Genomic DNA, 16,939 nt, shown 5'->3' on the forward strand with positions numbered 1-16,939 from the left:
CTACTGAGTAATATATAAATGTATAACCATTAAACATTAAACACACGCACCAAATAGTCAGAGCGATTGTCCCAGTAGCAGACACATCATTTAGGCTCACCGTGCCTTCTTGTTACATAGGTACAGTCAGACCAGACCGCAGAGGTCACAGAGAGGTTATGTAAAAATCATCCTGTATCTGTTTTACCTTTTATAAATTGCTTGGCCTCCGCTGCAGAATAAAAAATGTTCCACCCTCCTTTATGCTCTATGCGGAGTCTGGCTGGATATTGTAAAGTAAAGCATGCTTTCCTGTTGAATAACTCCGCACATATTGGCGAAAATTCTTTCCATTTTTGGGAGACTGCTGAAGAGTAATCTTGAAATATCATAATTCGATTTCCTTCATACTTAAGTGAGGAGCTTTTCCTGTAGGCTTGTAAGATCATCACTTTGTGGGTGAAGTTTAAAAACCTTGCAATCACCACCTTAGGCCTGGTTACCTCGGAAGATTTTGCTCCCAGCCTGTGTGCTCTCTCCACCATACTGCGGCCTTCCAGCTCTTCTAGGCCCAGAGATATCATTAGCCAGTTCTTGAGTACTGTAGGGAGCTCTTTATCCAGTAAAGACTCCGGGAAGCCCACAAATCTCAGATTATTTCTTTGAGATCTGTCCTCCAAGTCATCAACTTTGGTTTCCAGCATTATTATTTGCTTGGACAATTTTTCCTGGGCTTGTAGCACAGATTGCGTTTGCATTTCAATATCCGCGAGTCTCTGCTGCATGTCTTCCACCTGTTTTTTAATTTCTTGTAATTTTTCGTTCCCCGCTGAAATTTGTTGTGAGAGTTCTGTAAAGTGCATATCTAGTGCTTGCACCACCGCTTTTGTGACTTCCTCCACAATACCAATGTTAGCGGCAGGCGGTCAGGGATTCGGGGGTTCATCCGCCATCTTGGGTTCTGTCAGCCGTCCCACGTGTTTGTCCTTTCGCTGCGGTTTCACTGACATCTCCGCTGTGTTAAGTGAAAAAAATGATCTATAGGCTGCTGCGCTGTCCCGGGATCTGGTCTGGTCGCCAGGATGTTTGGTAGGTCCCCGTATGCTGTCCGATTATGGAGGGGGAAACAGGAGCGAGGTCGGGCTGCTGCCTACCCACTCATTGGATCACGTGGTCCTTCAAGATAGTATTTTTTAATAATCTCCGTGCCTCTTGCAGACTTTTAACCCTCACAATTGTTCCTTTTAGATTCTTTCTAAATAATTTCCTCATAGAAACATAGAAACATAGAAATGACGGCAGAAGAAGACCAAATGGCCCATCCAGTCTGCCCAGCAAGCTTCCCTCATTTCTTCTCCCATACTTATCTGTTTCTCTTAGCTCTTGGTTCTAATTCCCTTCCACCCCCGCCATTAATGTAGAGAGCGGTGATGGAGCTGCATCCAAGTGAAATATCTAGCTTGATTAGTTAGAGGTAGTAGGGGTAGTAACCGCCGCAATAAGCAAGCTACACCCATGCTTATTTGTTTTTACCCAGATTATGTTATACAGCCCTTATTGGTTGTTTATCTTCTCCCCTGCCGTTGAAGCAGGGAGCTATGCTGGATATGCGTGAGGTATCAGTTTTTTTCTTCTCCCCTGCTGTTGAAGCAGAGAGCTATGCTGGATATGCATCGAAAGTGAAGTATCAGGCACATTTGGTTTGGGGTAGTAACCGCCGTAACAAGCCAGCTACTCCCCGCTTTGTGAGTGTGAATCCTTTTTTCTTCTCCCCTGCCGTTGAAGTTATGCTGGATATGCGTGAAGTATCAGTTTTTCTTTTCCCCTGCCGTTGAAGCAGAGAGCTATGCTGGAAATTTGTGATGTATCAGTCTTTCTCCCATGTCGTTGAAGCAGAGAGCCATGCTGGATATGCGTCGAGAGTGAAGTATCAGGTACATTTGGTTTGGGGTAGTAACCGCCGTAACAAGCCAGCTACTCCCCGCTTTGTGAGTGCGAACCCTTTTTTCTTCTCCCCTGCCGTTTAAGCAGAGAGCTCTGCTGGATGTGTGAAGTAACAGTTTTTCTTTTCCCCTGCTGTTGAAGCAGAGAACTATGCTGGATATGCATTGAAAGTGAAGTATAAGAATGGCGTGATCAAGTCATCAACTTGATGAAAGGCATCAGGAATAGAGGAAGGTGGAGGTAGTAATTTGGATATTTGGTTTGGGGTAGTAACCGCCGTAACAAGCCAGCTACTCCCGTCTTTGTGAGTGCAAATCCTTTTTTCCACATTTCCTCTTGCTGTTGAAGCTTAGAGTGATGTTGGAGTCACAGTAACCATGTGTATGTTTATTGAATAAGGGTATTGTCTCCAGGCAGTAGCCATCATTCTGGCGAGTCACCCACTCTTCATTGGCGGCCTCTTGACTTTATGGATCCACAGTGTTTATCCCACGCCCCTTTGAAGTCCTTCACAGTTCTGGTCTTCACCACTTCCTCCGGAAGGGCATTCCAGGCACCCACCACCCTCTCCGTGAAGAAATACTTCCTGACATTGGTTCTGAATCTTCCTCCCTGGAGCTTCAAATCGTGACCCCTGGTTCTGCTGATTTTTTTCTTATGGTAAAGGTTTGTCGTTGCCTTTGGATCATTAAAACCTTTCAAGTATCTGAAAGTCTGTATCATATCACCTCTGCTCCTCCTTTCCTCCAGGGTGTACATATTTAGATTCTTCAATCTCTCCTCGTACGTCATGCGATGAAGATCCTCCACCTTCCTGGTCGCCCTTCTCTGTACCGCTTCCATCTTGTCTTTGTCTTTTTGTAGATACGGTCTCCAGAACTGAACACAGTACTCCAGGTGAGGCCTCACCAAGGACCTGTACAAGGGAATAATCACTTCCCTTTTCTTACTCGATATTCCTCTCTCTATGCAGCCCAGCATTCTTCTGGCTTTTGCTATCACCTTCATTTTATCATAATTTCCCTTTTTAAATTTAAATGTTATGTAGTAGTTTTATTCTCTCTCCACTGATTATGTCAAAATTGATACCACTATAATCACTATTGCCAAATGGCTCCATCATTGTAATCTCTTGCACCAGGTCCTGCATGCCACTGAGAACTAAATCTAAAGTAGCTATCTTTCATTGGTTCTAGGACTAACTGCTCCATGAAATAGTCCTTTATGGCATCTAGAAACCTAATCTTCTGGCATTCTCTGATAACTTGAAGGTAACCAGTCAATATAACAAAAATAGTTGAGGAAGCTAATAGTATTATTGCTTCCTTAAAGAGGCCATTAGCAGGCAGAGATAAGTGTGACATAACTGAGTGATCTTAGGCAGGAGACCTCACACACATTCCAGGGAATCTAGCTTTTTTAAAGAGAGGTTTATTTATATCATAATACAGCATTCCATCTGCTTACCTTCAACATTATAATAGCAATATGTCAGGAACTGCCTTCTCCTGGAGACTGGGGCCTCTCTGTTCTCTTCTGGGCCTATACTCTTATTCTTGCTCTCAGGGGACTCTCCCTTAGAGCTACCTGTTTCTCTAGCTTTTAAGGTGGTCCAGCACTGTTTAAGGAGAGGCACTCTTTCACAGGAAGTAATTTTACTTCTGTACAGGACTCTGGTGAGACCCCATCTGGAGAACTGTGTTCAGTTCTGGAGACCACATTTACAAAATGTCATGGACAAGGCAGAGGCCTTCCAAAAGTCACCAAAGGGTCACCAAATAGTGCAAGGACTGCACTATAAACCATCCACAGGGAGACTGAAAGAGCTAAAGATGTATGCTAGAAAAGAGAAGGGAAAGTGAAGATATGATACAAATATTCAAATATTTAGCAGACTTCAATACTGTTCCACAATGAAGCATTTTCCACAGAATAAAAAGTTGACACGGAATCGTCATATGAAGCTGAAGGGAGGAAACCTCAAATGGAATGTGAGGAAATCGCTCTTCACTTGAGAGAGTGGTGGACATCTGGAACAGACTCTCAGCTGAGATTATAGGAGCCAGAACCATGGTATAATTTAGTTATGCAAGGGATAGACACAAAAGGATATTAGTGGCAGGAGAGTAAAGACCGCAGCTCAAGTATGACATGACAGTATGGTGGGCAGGTGCAAATTGGCAGATTGGGTGTAGCAAATGATCCTTTTCTGCCAGCATCTGTGTTTCTATAATGTAGAGTCCTTAGGTAGACCTGTTGAAGAGAGAAAAAGTTAAAACTGTTACTCAATAAACCAGATCTCCCTTAACTTGTATGTCTCAACAATTCCTACTTCTTCCTGTGTTTCATATGACTTTTCATATTAATTATGTCTGGGCATGGGGGAAAAGGTCGAAGTTTCAATGTACAGCAGCTCTGTAAACTTATTTAATTATTATTCCAATTTAGTCACCATATCAAGTAGTTGACTTAGCGTAAAAATCTGAAGAGACCCATGTGATCTCAAAAGCTTATGACCGATAGCATCTTTTGTGAGTCCTTTAAGAGGAAATATTGAGTGGAATACACAGGCTATTTCAGCCTGCATGCATCGCACCACTTCTCAAAGAAAAAAACCCATGGCATTTTACTTTGAAGGCGAGCAGGTACAAAGTAAGGGGGGGTCATTCATCAAATTGCGTTAGGGCACTATCGTGGGTGTTAGGGCCCTAACAGTCATGATAACGCCATAACCCCCGCGATAAATAATGCATCGCGAGATGAGTATGCAAATTTTACAATTTTTCCTGAATGGGAGGCATTTGGGCGGAGTAAATTAAAATGAGGAGTGCTTAGTGTTACGTGCAATAGTATAATGCAAGTTATCACATGTTTTAACACCAGAAATAACTATGTGCCCGAAACAGGATTTGTGCTAAAAAATCCAAAATTCTGTTTCAGAGGTGAAGGGGGGGGGGGGGGGGGGGCGGGGAGAGAAAGAGAGAGATACTCTGGGGAGGCACACATATTAGTCAACTTTTTATACCACGGTAGGAGGGGCAACTAGTAACTCGAGGTGAGGTTTTGGGGGGGAGTTTTACATGCATAGTCAGAGGTATGAACAGTACACTACACTTCAGTGTAGATTTTCTGTGATTTGGAGTGAGGAAAGGTACACAAAGATGAGATTTGTTCAGTGTACTCTCACCCTAGCTTGATATCTGCTAGGTAAAGTGTGCATCAAACTAGGTCGAGAGTACAATGTACAAATCTCATCTTTGTGTACCTTTCCTCTTTCCAAATCACATCAAATCTGTTACGCTCTCCTCCTCCAGAGGGGAGGAGTTAGCAATCTGCTGTCACTCACCCCGCCAGGAGGGCGGAGTTAGCAACTGTTCTGCTTTTCTCTTGAAAGGAGGAGGAGTAGCAATCTGTCATGATCTGCTCCTCCAGAAGGGAGGAGTTAGCGATCTGTAGTGCTGACCCTGCCAGGAGGGCAGAGTTAATAATCTGTTGCAAACTGCTGTTAGATGTTCCTGTAAGGAAAGGAAGTAGCAAGCTGTTATGGACCAACTCCCCAGGGAAGAGGAGTTGGCAATCTGTTCTATGATACTCTTCTGAGGAGAGGAGCTAACAATAGGATATTGTACTTCGCTACTGAGATAGCTATCTATCATGCCTCCGCTTCGGAGTAGCAATCTGTTATATATATAAGCTGCTGGCAAGTCCCTTAGAAAGAAAAGGTAGCTATCTATATATACTTCCGTGAGCGGTGTTAGTGGTCTGTAGTGATTGGCTCCCACAGAGGGATAGTAGTGTAAGGAATGACCACTAGGAGGAAATGGTGAATCCCTGGGCCGATGGCAGATGACCGTGCCCCAGGAGGAGATCCTGAGAGGAACCACCAGCTAGGCTAGAATATGAAGTAAACACAATAGTTCTTTATTAAGCTGGAAGCTGGACCACCAGAGGTGGCAGTAGAGAGTCGAAGTGGCCGGTAGGGCTGAAATCCTTCTGATACAGGAATGTAATCTCTGGGTCGCTGAGCTGTAGAGAGAGACTAGAAGGAGTGAGTAGGCAGGGTATACTGGATACAAGATGGTACACTCACAATAGTAGATGTCTGCAATGGTCTCTATGCCACAGAGAGTCTTCAGTATATTCAGGAACAGGAGAGCCTTGGCGAGCACTGGTTCCTCTAAACAGTCTGTAATAAGAACTCACAATAGCTGTATATGAAATGGCTTCTAGAGTAGAAGAGAGTCTGTAAAAGATTCTAGGAACATGGGCCCTCGTGGAGCGAGTACTGTTTCCTATCTGCAGTCTTGCCAGTGAAACTCTCGACCTCCGTACCTGCGATAGCGTCTTGGACAGAAGGGAGTCTTCAGAGCTATAGGAATGTAGGCCCTCGAGGAGTGAGTACCGATTCCTATGTACAATAGAACTCACTGTGTTCATGTCCACGATCGCTTCCATGCAATGAGGAGTCTTCTTCCGGCAATCTGAAATCAAGAAGAGAGAGTGGAGCCCCCGTGGAGCGGGTACTCCTGGTAAGTTTGAAAAGGCCAAGCAGTGGGGAAGGATTCCCCTGGCTGACTCGGATCGTTGTTGCAAGTATCGTGGACTGCCGAAGCAAGTCCTGTTGGAGTTCCTTGCTAACTCATTAGAGGTTAGCAAACAAAGACCTTTTAAAGTGCAAATGGATGACGTCACTACGGGGGAACGCCCCCGAGGTTCGCGCCCTTGCTGGTACAGGTCTGGAGCGAGCGCGCACACGCACCCTTACGTCATCAGGAATATGGCGGATCCGTAGTGTCAAGCCAGCCCGGGGACACCGGGCCCAAGAGGCAGGGAGAAGCCGCGGATGCATCTGTCCGTCAGAGCCGAAGGGAGTCGCTTCCAAGGTAAAGAGGGTGGAGCGAGGGGCGAGAAGAGGCACGAAAGCAACAAAATCTTCACCGATGTGTACTGTGCTGTTCGTACCTCTGACTGTGCATGAAAAACTGCCCCCCAAAACCTAGGTATTTTGATCAGCGACCCTGTTGGATATCTTTAGCAGGGCCATCTCCGAGACCTCTGCTACCGGAGCTGCACTTTCTCCTGCGGTCGCGGCCGCTCAGGCCCCAGAGCGCTCAATTTCGTCTCAAACCGTGGCGAATCGATAGCCCCAAGTGGCTTTTGTTATCCCCGACCAAAAAAAAAATGGAGAAAAAAGGAGGTAGGAAGGATGACGACCGATTAAAAAAGAGATGGCCCGGAGCTGACTCACTTGTGCTGCTGGGTAAGTCGCACCAATCACACGCTCGTTGCCAGCCTCACAGTGCTCGATTTCGCCCAAAACTGCGGCGAATGAATAGCCCCCGATGTCCTGCACAACAGCCAGTCGAAAAGAAAGGTGGCTATAACAAACTGGGTGGGGGGGGGGGGGGCCCCCAAAGCTGGCTCACGATGCTGCCGACCCCAGTGACGTCATCCCGGAAGTCCCACAATTTTAAAGATTGGTTGTATGTTATGCTGTACATCACTTTTTGCTGTTTTAGAGGAAATATGATTCAGAAATTGAAGAGGCAGAGCATGTACTTTTAGTTGCTTATAAAGGGGTGTTTCTTTTGGAGTGTTTAGGCCATGGGGGAAGAGGTGGGAATAGTGCATCTGCCTAGGATTTTCAAAAGTATGTGCACTATTTTGCCCCCATTTGGCCACCCATACCTGTAGCAGATACAGAATACACTTTTAAGGTGAATAGTTTTCACTTTCAGACATAGTGCAATGTATGCAGCCTAATTTAGCCTCACATGGTTTGGACACAACACAGGCTACTGAAAATTGCCACCCTTAAAGGTATTTCAGACTACTGAGACTCCAAAAACTGATCAACAGTTCAGTTAATATGCTTCCTTGTCAGAAAAACCAGCTTCAGAAAATGTAAAAGCGTGTGTGCCTGATACAGGGTCAAAACATTAAGCTATCAGCATGGTGCTGTTCTCTATTTTCTGTAGCTGTGAATTGCATTTTGATTCTTTGTCAAAGCTAGATCAGTTATTTTCAAGGAATGCAGCTATTTTCATTGTATACTGCAGAATATAATGTTCTGAATAGAGAGCAATAGATACTCTGTTTTTGGTACTCCCAAAAAATCCTATATCTCTTATTAATATCTGCAGACAATTCTGAGTACTAAGTCATATACTGGTGCACATAGTGTAGAAAAGTGAAAATAATAATATAATGAAAGAAATTTGAATTAGTCTTAGAATGCCACACAAATAAAAGTAAATTACTATAACACTTCAAGTTATTATAATTACCTTGGAGTGCTTGCTGATAACACTATGAATGTTTTCGGTTAAATCTATGTGGAATGCACCATATAAAGGGAAAAATGTAATAATCCACATTACCTGTAATTTGATAGTATGTTAACCCAGCCTTTGAACGGATGATGGGGTATCACAAAGGAGAGCTTATTGGAAAAGAGGTTACGGAATTGCCAAAAAGTGACAAGAACCGTGTGGACCTCCTGGACACAATCAATATGTGCATCCGAAAAGGAAAGGTAGGTGATGGTCTTAGGAATTTTTAGCATATGGGTATTACTCAGTGGCCTTGTTTTATTTTCTTAGGCCACTGTAGTTCTTATGTGTCCTTAAATAGAAATGCTTGTGCATGCCCACTGGACATAAAGAAGACAAATTGCTAATGGGAAAACAAATTTATAAGTTGTGTTATTTGCAATGGTGCATGCTATTTGGCCTTTTAGCACAGGAAGTGGCATTTGCAAAATTTTTCTCCTTTGCAAAGAAATACAATTTCACACATAGTTTTTCGCATACAAAGTGTTATTTAAATTAATAGTTAATGAGTTGCTGCAATGCAAAATCATTGAAAGTAGCTCATTAATTATCAGTACATAGTACGACTAGGTGCAAATTTAGCTTTACAGCTCCAATTTTACAAAAACAGTACACCTTATTGAGTTGTAGATACAGGTAGATTTCGAAAGGTGCGTGCGCATCCATGTCCATGCACTTCCCGGCGCGCGGATGGACGCGCCGATTTTATAAAGTGCGCGTGCATGTTATAAAATCGTTGGGCCATGCGCACATGCGCACCGGATTTTGTAATCTGCGCACGCATGTGCCTGCGGCGCGTGCAAGTGGGGGGACATTAATGCAAACTTTGCATGGCGATGCATCCAAGCCTTCCCTAGTTCTCTCCCAGTCTGCTCCAATGTTATGTTAAAGCTTACTCTATGCTTATGGCCAGGGACACAAGAACACTTAGACTCAGTAAAAAGTATAATGTATGTTTATTAGTCAATATAAGTGTTCTCGGGAGATGCTGGGTACTGGGTGCCCTTAGTCTTTCAAACTGACCAGCATCTCCCTGGATACAGGAAGTGATCCTTCTTTTATAGATAACATTCAAATACAGGGTAGAAGGTTCTAGAGACTTGCATGACTGCCCAAAGGATCATTTACATAAGTTGTGATGTCAACTGCATGATTAAATCATCGCTAACTATCCTGATTGGCTTCCCAGGATGTGTAGCCCATTTCCCATGACTTTCTTTGTTCTGGTTAAACTCTTACTGGTCAAGACAATCAACACGTCTGTAACTGTGTGGATTACAAACTCCTGAGAATAGTGCCTGAAGCTCCCCTGTGGTGACTCTATGAATAGACATCACCTGTCTGGTGCCAGCTTGCCTCCACAGATATCCAAGGACATTCTGTAAGTCACTCAGAGTCCATTCAGCCCAGGCAGGCCAAAGACACGCAGAGGGTTCTGGGGATTTCCTTCTCCATTTTGGTTGTGTTCAGGCATACTTCTCACAATTAAGGAGTGGACTGGGAGGGAACTTCCCTACCCACTACCCACTCCCCTAACCTCCCTTCCCCTTCCCCACTCTTCCCCAACCCCTAAATCCACAGGGTTTTTTTTGTTTTTTGTTTTTACATTTTTCAGCAACTTAGTGCGCGAGGCTCCAGGACAGCAAACAATGGCATTATCCCACCCCGCTCCATCCAGAACACGCCCCCGGCCCACCCCTTCCAAGAGGCATGGCACTTGAGCGCGTACCAGCCTTTACACATGTGGCCAGGCCTCTTGGAAAATTGGCCCGGCGCGCGTAAGGCCCGACCACGAGCGTAAAGGCTGGAATTTACACTCGCCGGGTATTTAAAATCTGCCCATTACTTGGCAACATTTTCCACTGAAAGCTATTTTTCTACCAGGCTAATTTGCATGTAAGTCCTAGTAAAAATATTGGGGCGGATTTTCAAAGGGTTACGCGCGTATATTACGCACGTAACCCCGAAAACCCGCTCCTGTGCGCGCCGAGCCTATTTTGCATAGGCCCAGCGACGAGCGCAAGCCCCGGGTCGCGTGTATGTCCCGGGGCTTGAAAAAATGGGCGGGGAGTGGGTGGGCGGGGGACAGGGCAGGGGCGGGACCGAGGCCTCCGGCACAGCGGTCGTGCTGGCGGCTCACACAACCTATGCCTGCCGAGAGGCAGGCGCAACTTCATCAGTAAAGGTCGAGGGGGGGGGTTAGATAAGGCTGGGGGGCGGGTTACATAGGGGAAGGGAGGGGAAGGTGGGGGGGAGGGGGGGGCCGGAAGGAAAGTTTCCTCCGAGGCCACACCGACAAATTACGCCCGCGCGTAGGTTTAAAAATCTGGCCCATTGTGTGCAATTTAAAATTTTTTCTAGTACATGGCCTGAATGTCAGAAGTTCACATGGAAAATAGTACCATAATAATTTCTCCCCAGATAAAGCAGTTCATGTAATTTTAATTGGGTTTATTATTAAAATTGTTTTAACTTTATTTCAAGATTTTCTTTATACAGAAATGGGTAAATGCATGTTAATATGAAATTATACAATACAAGCAATAGTATGTGCTCTTCATATGCTTAACAACTGTAGTCTGTATTAGACTCTTTGCCTGGGGAAAAAAACAATTTCAGTTTGTGCAAGTTAACTCTGTGTCAACTATTTCTTATGTCTTCTTTTTGGAGATGTTTATCTGTGTTGATATAGTTTCTTTATTTCTTTATTTAAGCTTTTTCTATACTGACATTTGTTGTTGGACATCATATCGGTTTACAGGCAACATGGAGTCAGCAACAGAGCTTTACAGTGTAACCAATATAACAATTATAAAATATTGCTGAGCACCCAATCTGTGGAATGAAGTAAAATGACCATCCTCAATTATGTGGGTGAGGTCTTCTGAAGCCTGGGCCTAATATCTACTGGATTATTCACAAAAACATAGATTCCCACTTCCAGTAGGTATATATCTGTAGTAAAAAACATCTCCCAAATCTCCATCTGTACATAAGTGGATCGGAGCCTCATATATGGACTTCTTTTCAGCAGAACCTGCACTAAATGCCCTGTAATGTAATTATAGGCTCCACTGTCCCAGTTATTAATTTTTGTGTGTTGTGCATTTGCATATTAAACATCTAGACAGCAAGGTACAAAACGATACTTCCCCTGCCAGAAGCTGACGCAGTCTCCATGTTTTCTCAACTCTGCTTTTGGGGAGGGGCGGGATCTATGGTACTTGTGTTTCATCTGCTTCCTAATTTTATCTAATGTCAAGAAGGAGCTGAAGCCAGCTTGCAACTTTATATATTGGTCTGGAAACACACACAGCTGGATACTTCAGTCCTCGATTATGTTTTTTCCTATATAAATCTATTAATTTTTGTTATTCAGCTTCATAAGGAACACCTGAGGGACTGTAATGAAGGTCACAACCTCATATTATAGGAAGCCAATTGATTTTCAGGAAATTTACTCTTTCAGTCCAACTTATTATACAATCATTTCTAGTATTCAGTTTTGGGCATTGGTACTAAATGCTGAGGACAATTCTCCAAAGTCATACCCCTAGATAAAATACTGAATTACCTTGGTAAAAGGGCTGCTGGAAAATTGCCTACTCATAACCCTGCTAAAACTGGGCATGTTGCTCCAGGAAGGATTGCAAAGTATCTTTAATTAATGTGTAATAATTAATGACAAAACCTATTAGGTCTAGCTGTTACATCAACTTTCACATTTCTAATAATTATCTAATTTGAACCACAGTTTCTGAACCTTCCAATATGTTTGTATTCTCTTCAGATAGAATAAGGAGGAGCTAAATAATTTTTAATTTGAGCAAAGGTAGTGGACCCTCTAGTGAGTAGAGATCTTTGTAATGCCACATAAATTCTTCCATAACATCTTCAGGGGGGGGGTCTCTTCACTTCCCCAGATGTTTACAAATCCAGCATCATAGTAACATAGAGGCCGATATTCAAAGGCCATTTAGATGGTTAACTGAAAATGAATTCATCTAAATGGCTTAGCCACGATATTAAATAACTTATCTGGCTAAATTCTAGCTGGATATGTCAGGGGTGGTGAGTAGGAGTTCCAGGGAGGAGTGAAGTTAGCCAGATAGGTTAACTGATATTCGGAATTAGCCCGTTAACCTATCTGACTAACCCTGACCAAGCTGTAGGGCTGGTCTAAAGTTAGCCGGATATACATAGCTGGGTACATTGAAGGCTTCTTACAGTGCTTATCCCCTTGTTTACAGATAAACAGACTTGATGGTCTGGTTAGAAGCAATTATTGGTATACAAAATAAGACAGAGTACCAGGAAGGAGAGACAAATGACCTGACAGAAACTGCTGGAGCTCCTTCAGTTTTCTGCTTGCAAATTAGCTGCTTATATAGAAAATGTCTTTCTTTGTTTACCAGTTTCTTCTCATCTCAGCATCATGACTATTGGTTCTGATCTTTTCATCTTAGTCCACTGTTGTTGCCCCCAACATTATATTTTTCCTGTTCCCAAAGGTTAATATCTTCCTTCTATCTGAGTTTCAGCCACACCTGGCGTCAATGGTTCCGGCAATGTTTCTTTTCTGATATGGCATGAGCACCATAGCTGCAGTTCTGTGCATACACATTATGGGGCAGATTTTAAAATCTGCACGCGCAGGGTACATTTGTGTGCGCTACCCGGCGCACACAAATGTACACCCGATTTTATAACATGCGCACGCATGTTATAAAATCCAGGGTCGGCACACGCAAAGGGGTGCACACTTGTGCACCTTGCACGCTCTGAGCCCTAGGGGTGCCCCAATGGCTTCCCCGTTCCCTCCAAGGCTGCTTCGAAATTGGAGTGGCCTCGGAGGGAACTTTTCTTCTGCCCCCACCTTCCTCTCCCTTCCCCTATCTAACCCACCCCCCAGCCCTACCTAATCCCCCCCCCCCACTTTATTTCAATTATTTACGCCTGCCTTTGGCAGGCATATCTTGCGCGCACCGGCACAGCCGCTGTGCCGGAGGCCTCGGCCCCACCCCCGGACCGGCGCCACGCCCTTGCCCCGGACATATGTGTGACCCGGGGCTTGCGCGCACTGCCGAGTCTATGCAAAATAGGCTCAGCGCATGCAGGAGCAGGTTTTCAGGGTTATGCGTGTAAGTTATGCGCATAACCCCTTTGAAAATCTGCCCCATGTCTGCTAGAGCTGTCTCTCACTCTGCAGATATACATTTCTCTCTTGACCCTTGCCCAGATGTGGACAGCAAGGTCATAAACATGCGAGGTGTGGTGGAGGTGGGTGACATAAGATGAGAACAGATCATCGAGATGCTGAGGAGAGAGGATGAACCTTATGCTCATTCCGAAGAACACTAGGAAGATACATTGGTGGTAGATTTTAAAGAAGCGCGAGCAGCCTACTTTTGCTTGCGCTCAGACTCAAGCAAAAGTACGCTGGATTTTAGTAGATACGCGCGGAGCCGCGCGTATCCACTAAAATCCCTGGATCGGCGCGCGCAAGGCTATTGATTTTGTATAGCCGGCGCGCGCCGAGCCGCGCTGCCTAACCCGTTCCCTCCAAGGCCGCTCCGAAATCGGAGCGGCCTCGGAGGGACCTTTCCTTTGCCCTCCCCTCACCTTCCCTCCCTTCCCCTACCTAACCCACCCGCCCGGCCCTGTTAAACCCCCCTTACCTTTGTCGGGGGATTTACGCCTCCCGGAGGGAGACGTAAATCCCCGCGCGCCAGCGGGCCTCCTGCGCGCCGGGCCGCGACCTGGGGGCGGGTACGGAGGGCGCGGCCACGCCCCTGGACCGCCCCGGGCCGTAGCCACGCCTCCGTACCCGCCCCCAAAACGCTCCCGACACGCCCCCGAAACGCCGCGACGACCGGGCCCGCCCCCCGACACGCCCCCGACACGCCCCCCCTCCGAAAAACCCCGGGACGTACGCGAGTCCCGGGGTCTGCGCGCGCCGGTAGGTCTATGTAAAATAGGCTTACCGGCGAGCAGGGCTCTTAAAATCCGCCCCATAATGTTAATACCACCCCAATTTAAACTAGAATCCCAGTTTAGGTACTTGTCTTCCGAAAATCTCAAGGGAAGGAGTATTCAAGCTTCCTGGTTAGCTGAGAGAAGAAGAATATGATGGTAGATAAAAAGACATTACAGGTAATTACTTCATCTCTAAACCATGTAAAATTAGAGTACTCAAACTAGGGGGCACAACAGTTGGCAAGTGGCTGACAAAAGGCTGGTAATCACCCAGTTTAAAGCACTTTTAATACACACTATGATTAAAACTAATACCATACAGCTACCGACACAATGGCAAGATATATGAGAATATCTGTACCCCAATCTTGTGTTTGTTCCCAAAGTGATAGGAATGGTTTAAGCCATTCAGGTTCAGCTAACCAATCAGAGGGTAAATTTTAATTTTCAAGTAAATGCTTAGTAAGATTAAAAATAATAGGGGCTCTGTCAGTAACTTCAACACAACATTGACGGCCAAATTTGTTTTTGAATTATGACATAAGCCTTCTTGTGCCAGTATTAACAAATCTAATGCTAAGCGGTAGTCCCATAGGGTTTCAGTAATTTCTCTAAATTGGGTAGCAGTGTGCTCTTAAATTTCAGTAATAATATTTGTAAAGATTTCAGCTTGTAAGTGCAAAATACTTGTTGCCAATCTGGCTGTTCTATGGCCATCACCAAATATAAATACTGTAGCTGCAATAAGGCTATCTCTTTCTGTCAGAGTTAAAGGATACCATGTAGTAATTGCTTCCTCTAGGGTGGTGCGCTTACTATGTGTATGTATGTTATAATTCATATGGTATTTGTAAATGATTCTAATACTAAGCATGAAAAATACAATATAAAGCAATCCAAATTAAAAACATCAAACCAAATAGTCTTTTCTATAGAATGTTCATAAAGGTAGTTCAAGAATTAGAGATGAAACAAGAATGTGTAGAATAGATGATCTTTTACATCACTGCCTGCATCAGGGCTTATGAATTAATTCCTGATGACAAACAGGCAAGCAGACGTTCTGGTCTGTTAATTCAGGACCAGAAGGATGCACTTTATTTCTTTTGTAGCAGGATGTCAACAGTAAAAGCGTTTCTTGACCAGACATACAAACTAATAGGCAATTCTGCTTTTAAAACAGAAATAAAAACAAAGTGTAAACTAAACATAAAAATTATATTCAGGGAAAACAGACTAGACAACTGCTCTCTTTCTGTTTCCTGATCAGAGCCATTCCTTATCTATCTCACATACAAGTATTTATGTACCCAGTGTTAAAGAAACCATGTGTTATTAGTTAATTGCCATGTTTTCCTCCTATGGACTCTGAAACATAGTGAATACATGGTACTGGTTCTTATCTTTATACTGACTTCTAGTGGTCAGTTTACTTTTGTTAAAAATTTCACAGAGCTTTTCAACTTCCCCTAGTAGGAAACCTATGGGTGTCTGTTTGCAGGCACAGAGCTGAATCCTATAATGAGTGGGAAGAGATTTTTCTTCACATCTTTAATTCCCCTTCAGTCTGTTCATAAATTTTAAACTGAAAAATCAATTAATTTAAATGTTTTCTCCTTTGTTTGTATTTACATATGAGAAGCACTTTCAGTTTTACATATCCCCGATTCCCTTCTTTCTCGCTAGCTCTATTCCTCTTATTTGTAAATTCATTGTCAACTACCTGTATCCTTTCAAGTTCTAAAATTTCAGTATTAGCAATTGTTTCTACAGCAACAGAATCATCAGTCTCACTAGAGGAACCCCTTTTGTCTCCCCATGACCCAATTCTGAATCCCTACACAATTGTGTGTATCCACGGCAAGTGTAAATTGAGACTGGGCTGTGATTCCTGGAGCAGATTCCCACTTTGGGATTTGGAGAGACAGCTGTGGTAACTTAGTTACACTGTAGCTGCAATCGGACATAAACATAAGACCCGATTTCAATCCAGCCAACCTTCGCTGGAAAAAGGCAAGCAACAATTTTCAAAAATCAAATCAGAATTTTGTGTTATTGTTAGAAGATTCTTTAAAATGCTGCCTTAAACCACTTTTTGTTGTTGTGCTCCAGTACAAGTTTTTTTGTTTAATGGAAATGCTGCACAGAATTAATCTACAGGCAACATTAAAGCAGAATTTATTTATTTATTTATTTAGCACTTTTATATACCGATATTCATGTAAAAAATTTACATATCACTTTGGTTTACAGCAAAATGAAAACAAGCATGTAAGAATGCATTACATCAAACAAGGGATACTAAGAACTGGGATCAACAGAATAAATAATAATTAGGCTTATAGCATCAGACAAGGGAAACGAGAACTGTGAATCAACAGAACAAATAATAGGCTCTTCCAGAGAGCAAGAGATTAAAACGTGGCAAGAGTCATGTTACTACGAAATTAACACAGTGTCAAGTTTCTAGGGTAAATACTTGGATTGCTCCACTGAAGTAGGAAGGTTAACTTGAGAGCTAGACCTACTAAAGCTTATATTGCAAAATCAACATTTTTCTTAAACTCAGTGGGCATCCTCACAACAGAAAAAACTAAACTACACAATCGAAATAGATTTTATACTTACAATCTCCTTATGGAGTTTATCCTATGGCTTCACTTACAAATTCTTCTCGGACGTCTCTCTACCAAAGATACTTTGTTCAC

At 43.7% G+C, this 16,939-nt stretch overlaps 1 protein-coding gene across 2 annotated transcripts in view; it reads left to right on the forward strand.

The window, feature by feature from the left end:
- The window catches only part of PDE8B (phosphodiesterase 8B), a 382,442-nt gene that overhangs the window by 222,759 nt on the left and 142,744 nt on the right, over positions 1-16,939 (forward strand). Inside the window, exon 9 of one of the 2 annotated variants that reach the window (XM_029575379.1) lies at positions 8,318-8,458. The exons of the other annotated variant lie outside the window; for it this stretch is intronic. Within the exon in view, the coding sequence (XP_029431239.1) occupies positions 8,318-8,458 (141 nt within the window). The remainder of the gene's footprint in view (positions 1-8,317; positions 8,459-16,939) is intronic. 2 annotated transcript variants of the gene reach the window in all.

Source organism: Rhinatrema bivittatum, chromosome 1 (assembly GCF_901001135.1).
Source record: "Rhinatrema bivittatum chromosome 1, aRhiBiv1.1, whole genome shotgun sequence".
Taxonomy (NCBI): Eukaryota; Metazoa; Chordata; class Amphibia; order Gymnophiona; family Rhinatrematidae; genus Rhinatrema; species Rhinatrema bivittatum.